The 6000-nt window shown below is 50.5% G+C and overlaps 2 protein-coding genes across 5 annotated transcripts in view; one reads left to right on the top strand and one right to left on the bottom strand.

The window, feature by feature from the left end:
• Window positions 1-5326, bottom strand: Bag5 (BAG cochaperone 5). Of its 4 annotated transcripts, none has more exons than XM_026405499.2 (2): window positions 5251-5326; window positions 1-3863 (listed from the first exon to the last, which is right to left on the bottom strand). In XM_026405499.2, the coding sequence occupies exon 2, from the start codon at window positions 3833-3835 to the stop codon at window positions 2492-2494; it is 1344 nt and encodes a 447-aa protein (XP_026261284.1). In that variant the 5' UTR covers window positions 3836-3863; window positions 5251-5326; the 3' UTR covers window positions 1-2491. The 4 variants fall into 4 exon arrangements, with proteins under 4 accessions (XP_026261284.1, XP_026261281.1, XP_026261282.1 ...); XM_026405496.2 differs by lacking the exon at window positions 5251-5326 and adding an exon at window positions 5061-5243; XM_026405497.2 differs by lacking the exon at window positions 5251-5326 and adding an exon at window positions 4788-4975.
• The window catches only part of Coa8 (cytochrome c oxidase assembly factor 8), a 27221-nt gene continuing 26502 nt past the window's right edge, over window positions 5282-6000 (top strand). Inside the window, exon 1 of the mRNA XM_026405500.2 lies at window positions 5282-5458. Within this exon, the coding sequence (XP_026261285.1) occupies window positions 5336-5458 (123 nt within the window). The 5' untranslated portion in view covers window positions 5282-5335. The remainder of the gene's footprint in view (window positions 5459-6000) is intronic.

Genomic DNA, 6000 nt, shown 5'->3' with positions numbered 1-6000 from the left:
TGCACTTAGTAGACTCATTCATTACATTTATTGTAGTAACTGCTTTGTCATAGGGTTGACTTGAATCTATCTGGACAAAGATAATCTGAAAGCAAAGCTCACTGAGTTGGGCAAAGAAAGCAAACATTCCCAGCCGTTTTTTGCATGAACATGGATGACACTGTTTAATGCAGACCCAAGGCCACACATTTTGGGAGAGTAAATTTTACTGGTAGTACATAGTCTCTTCATGAAAGATCATAAAAATACAATACAATGTGATGAGTCCAAATTAAAAATGACATGCAGCAGCCCACATCAACACACATGCTCTTAAGAGAGACGAGAGAAGCTGTCTGGCATCTGCTAGGGCTTGTTATAGAAGATAATTGGGTATAAGGAACTAGAACAGAGTGACACAAAACAAAACCATGCCTGACTATCACACAAGGTCAAATGATCATCTCCATGACCAAAAGAACCCACGTGAAACAGATTCAGCCAGCCCAGGGAGGTGGTCAGCATCCTGTGCTCAGGCAGACTCCAAGCTCAGTGGCAGAAAACATCTCTGCACCTTACAGAACACATCCAAGGGATGGGGAATCTGCTTTCATAGGACCCTTCTAAAGGCTGGCATTTTGACTCTTTAAAATAAAATTAAAAATTAAGCAGAACCTAGTGAAGGATATGCCTGAAGTGATTATAGTATAACCTTGGTTTCCCAGTGGGTATAATCTAAAAACTCAAGATTTAAGAGCATTCCAAAATTATAATACAGAAGAGCAATCCTAAAACAACTTGGCCTAAATGAGAATTCCAATGGCTTGCACTGAGAGCCTGCTGCTGCCTGGAGCTGGCCTGCTGCGGGTGGAGCTCACAACCTGAAGACCCCCACTGCCCTTTGACCCCAGGCTCCAATGCTTCTAGAACACTTCCAGTAGGAAAGGTAAAGGGAGGGTTTCTAATGAGTCAAAGTGAAGATGACTGCTATGCTTCCATCACCTTCAAGGTATTCAAGGTCATTCCTTTTATCTGTCACACTTTAGCTATTTAAAGTGATAATTTCCCTACACAGTTACCCCATAGGGTTCAAAAGATGTGCCCTCACAGGATCATCTAGTTAAAGAAAAAGTGGTCTGTCAGTTATGACTGGGACCCACATTGTCGAGGCACTGCAGAATTTGGGGGGAATTCTTTTGCTCACATTAGCAAGTGACTATAAAACTGGATCCTCAGAAAGTATTTATGGAAATATATATTCCATTTGGCAAAAGAAAAAAACTTCATGCCTGACAGATTCTAATGGTTCTTTCAGGCAACAGAGAAATTCCCACACCAGTAACATGAGCTAAGGAGTCCAGCAGGTACCAGGGCAGCTGTTAAGTCCCACCAGGAGCAGATGGCACTGAGTGTGTTGGTAGCAGCAGTTAACTTCCTCTGACTAGCTACACACACTGGTCCCACTGGGCTACCGAGTTTCTGCTCTGATGTTCCAAGATGACTGGGTGTTTACCAGGTCTGTCTACTTTACAGCCTCAACCAACAGAAGAAATGTCTCATGTTCTACAGATGCTTCTGCTCAGTTTCAGTGTAACCTGATGTTGGTAAACTACTCCAGTTTCATTCTCTACAGGTGCGGGGGGTCGCCTTTTATTTAAAGGCCCACTAGTTTTATTTGTATGTTCCCCTCCTTTCTAATCACTAAGGAAAATTTTAAGTTCAGATCTTACAAACAGAATGACTTGAAGGCCATATGATGCTTTGTCCCTTCTCTGGTGCAGCCTCCAAAGGTTTTTTGGCTTTGGCTTTCATAATTTCCTTGTGCTACACACAAAAATAAGACCCATTCCCTCTAAAATACAGGGTACGGAGGAAAGCAGAGACACTGTTCTTTCAACAAAAATGTTCGTGAAAGGACAGACAATCCAAATAAAAAACCCCACTCCATTAAACTGGGTAGGACCAATCCTGCATTAAAAAACAAAAAACAAAACAAAACAACAACAACAAAAAACCCCTTTGGTTCATTTAGTATAATAAAAATTATTGTTGTACTGCTTTTGTGCTATGACTTTACTCCCACTTAACGAATTCCCCCTTCTCATAATTTCCCTAGTATTATGTAAGGTTCCATCTATTCCTAGATTGTGAAATTTCTGCATTCTATGCTTGTGCCACCCACCTAAAAACTCACAAATGCTGCCTCTATTTCATGTTCTGAGTGAAAACACACAAAACAAAATAAACACAAAAAACACAAACCAAACAAAACACACCACATCGTTTGGATAATGATCCAAATGGAAAAGTTAATGTGCTGTAATGACATTTGTTTTGCAACATCAAGAGCAGCAAAGATACTGAATATAATTTGCTTAAATCATAAATACTGAGATTGAGATATGCACGTATAAATCACATGTAGGCTCCATGAACTGAAAGCTCTCTATAAATACATAGAAGTCTATATAAAGTGCAAAACCAGCAAGATCAATGTGAGATCTCAGGAATTTTAGTACTCCCACTCATCAGATTTCAGGTCGAGATAGCTGAGGATGTTCTGGGCGAGCTTCACAGCCTGTTTCCTGGCAGCCTTACACTTCTCTTCTCCCTGTGGGTCCACAGCATCCAGGGCCAGCAACTGCTTGGTCAGCAGCTCCTCCAGCCTGATGTAGTTCTTATCGGATCGATTTCCATCAAAGGAGAGGACTTCCCCCTGGATCTCCGACAGGTTTCCAAGAACATTCCAGACCGCCTTATGTGATGGGTGCTCCTCACAAGCAAATAGCTTCCTTTTTTCAAGGGCTTCCTTTAGGTCAACATACGTAATCAGAGTTTGCACTTCAATCACCGCTCTTCTCCTGGCTTCCCGGATGCAGGGATTTTTTTCAAGACTCACCTCATCCAGCTGTCCAATCAAACCCTGCAGTTCTGTCTTGGAGCTCAGGTACAATTCAGGAGGACTCTGAGGTTGGAGAAGTTCATTTTTTATTTCTCTCATCCTCTTGAGGACCTTTTCTATTTTCAAAATGGAATGGTTCTGACCCAGGTCAAATGCATACGTAGTATCAGCTTCCTCTTCTAAATCCAAATACTTCAATAATTTGTTGATATCTTCGACTACCTCCCTCCGATAATTTCTGATTTCTGTACGCCCACACACATCTAAAGCATCCAGATCAGCAATCAAGCCTGAGAGCACACATGATAAGTGCCTGCAAGTCTCAGTACTGTCCACTCCCATCAGAAGTGCAATCAGAGTGCCTCTGGCCTTGTTCACTTCGCACATCACAGAGTTGATTTTGGCGACAGAAGGATGTGCATCCTCAGAAAGCGGCAGGGAAGGCTGCTTTTTCATGCAGTCTTCAATAATCTCTTGCACAGCACAGATTTTGGTTAGAGTATGATACCTTGCTTTCCGTAAAGAGATCTTCCCTCCAGTTTTAACATGTGTCAGCCTCAGAATGATATCCTGGAGGCCTTCCTCAAATTCATCAGTCACACAGTTGCCTCCGCTGTAAAAAGGCACGATCTTCTCTTTTACAAGGGCTTGGGCTTCCTTAAAGATGTTCTGTATTTCGATCCGGTGTGGGTGGTTTGCATTCTGCTCCAACTCTTTGAGAAGGCGTTCTGTCTCCTGTGCTGCCCTCTTCCTAGCCTGCTGAATGTCTCCTTTTCCTTCTGTATCCACAGAATCTATTTCAAAGAGTTGTTTTGTTAGAATCCTCTCCAGTTTCTTATAATTCTTGTCATCTGACAGACCACTGAAGCCGATTACTTGCTGTTCTATGCTTTTTACTTCCTTTTGGATTTCCTGAAGCCTAATAATAGAAGGATGTTGGTTTCCCATATCCATACTTTTGTTGTGTTCAGTTTCACAAGCACTAAAAGATAATAAGAAAAATAACATTATAGCACAAAGTCTCTGCAAAATGAAAATCATATTAATTCATTCCACAATTCTCATTTTTAAAGGACACACTTAAGTTGCCTGGTGTGGTGGCTCTTGCCTGTAAATTAAAAAAAGGTCTTGTCACTGCGATCCAATAGACACTCAAGTACAGAAGGGGAAATGACTTACCAAGTCCCTATCCTGAAAATATCTGGTGTGGTTTTGTTTTGGTACCAGGGATTGAACCCAGGGGTGCTTAACCACTGAGTCACCTCCTCAGCCCTTTTTTGTATTTTATTTAGAGACAGGGTCTCTTAAGTTGCTAAGGCTGGCCTTGAGTTTGTTATCCACCGATTTAAAGAACAGCAGTTACTCAGAGTCCAGTCTGAGCTGGGGCTCTGGGTCTGTGAATTTCGAGTTTCTTCAACCATAGAGGCTGCATTCGGACTTCATAAACTCAACTGTCGCCTTAGGACCAGCACAAAGTCTTCAGATCATAAGCTGTTTTGGGAAACGGCAGGGGCCTCCAAACCCCACAGGACCCACCCCGCCAGCCTGCACACGTTTCGGGAGTCACCGGGCAGGAGCAGGCCCAGCCCTGCGCCCTTCCGCGTGTCCAGCCCTCCCCTGGGCTCCTCACGCACCTCCCGCAGAGCGCCGGGCTGCACCGAGGGGCGGCCACGCCGAGCGCACGTCGCGGGCTCCCGGGCGGTCCTCCGGGCCGCGGCCACGCTCCCCCACCCGGCACTGCGCGCTACCGCCACTCGCCGCCCATCAAAAGTCCGCAAAGGCCGGGCGCATCTCCCCCGCTCTTGGTTTCGGCCAAACGACTCACTCGAGGAGGACGGGGAACCGAAGCCCGGCCCGGGGGCGCCGGGCCCGGGCAGCCCCCCCGCCCGTCCCCGCCGCGCTTTACCCCGAGGTCTGGGCGGCGGCGGTCTTGGCTGCCGCGGCGGGCGGCGAGGTGGCAGACGGCCCTTCACGGGGAGCGGCGCCGGAGCGCGGCCCCCAGCTGCATCCCCTCGCCCTTCCCGGCTAGGTCTGACCCGGGCGGCCGGTGAAGGGGCCGGCGGCGGCAGCTACTGGCCGCGGCGGCCGCTCCCCGCGTCTCGGCCGGGCCCGCCGCCCGCTGCCTGACCTCACAATAGGCGCAGCGCGGGAGGCCCGCGCGTCGCCGTACGGCGCTCACCTGTGCCGCCGGCGCCATAGCGCTCCGTCGCCTCCACTTCCGCAGCGCCGCCGCGGCCCGCCCCTCCCCCGGCAGAGCAGCACTCAACCAGAGGAAAGCCCGTGGCACCGCCCCTCAAGCTGCACCACCCTCGCAGCGGGTTCGGGTCTGTCCGCGGGGCGTGCGCATAGTCGGCCGCGCCGCTCCCTACCTAGAGCTCGGCTGACCTGCCGTAAGGCAGCCCCGCGCGCCGTCGCGACTCTGTCGTGCTGCGCGGGAGCCGGCAGGCACGCACCATGGCGGCCGCGCGACGCGCTGTGAGGGCCTTGGGTCCCCCTCTCTGCCGCGCTTTTGCGGGCCACGGCTGGCGGCTTGCCCCGGATCGCGGCGCCGAGCGCGGGGACGTGGCACCGAGCCGGGTAAGCGGGGCGGGGGCGCGAACGGCGCCGCCCGAGGGCCCCGGGCCTGAACCCGCAGCGTTTGTGAGGAGCGCCCCTTAGCGGGAGCCGGCCTGCAGGAGCCCGGTGCGCAGCGAACTAGGCGGGGCTCCTGCAGCTCGGTCACCCGCGGCCAGGGAGTCCGGAAGGCGTGGCCAAACAGTAACTAAGGAAGGACAAAAAGCCATTTAAGGGTTGCAAAACGTGTCCGCCTGGTAAATGGGCGGACTCTTAGCACGCCTTGAAGTTCCGCCCCGTCTGCAGTGGAACCTCGATCGCCAGGGCCACGCACCCCGGCCCCGCCCGGGCCTCTGGCTCCGTTCCCCCGACCGCGTCCAAAGTCGGCCGTCCTCAGGAGGCAGAACCCACCCAGCCCCTGCGCCGTGGCGCGGCCGGGTGCCCCAGCAGCCGGAGCGCGCGCTGGGAGGGCGCAGTGGATTCAGCCAAGAACCTGCCCAAGGTGAAGGTTTCCCTGGTGTCTGTGGTGAACCAGTGCTGGAAAAAACAGCACCCTGGCCGGCACT

This window comes from Urocitellus parryii, chromosome 6 (assembly GCF_045843805.1).
Source record: "Urocitellus parryii isolate mUroPar1 chromosome 6, mUroPar1.hap1, whole genome shotgun sequence".
NCBI classification, from domain to species: domain Eukaryota; kingdom Metazoa; phylum Chordata; class Mammalia; order Rodentia; family Sciuridae; genus Urocitellus; species Urocitellus parryii.
The sequence above is the reverse complement of the archived record's forward strand: the minus strand, read 5'-3'. Positions and strand labels throughout refer to the sequence as shown.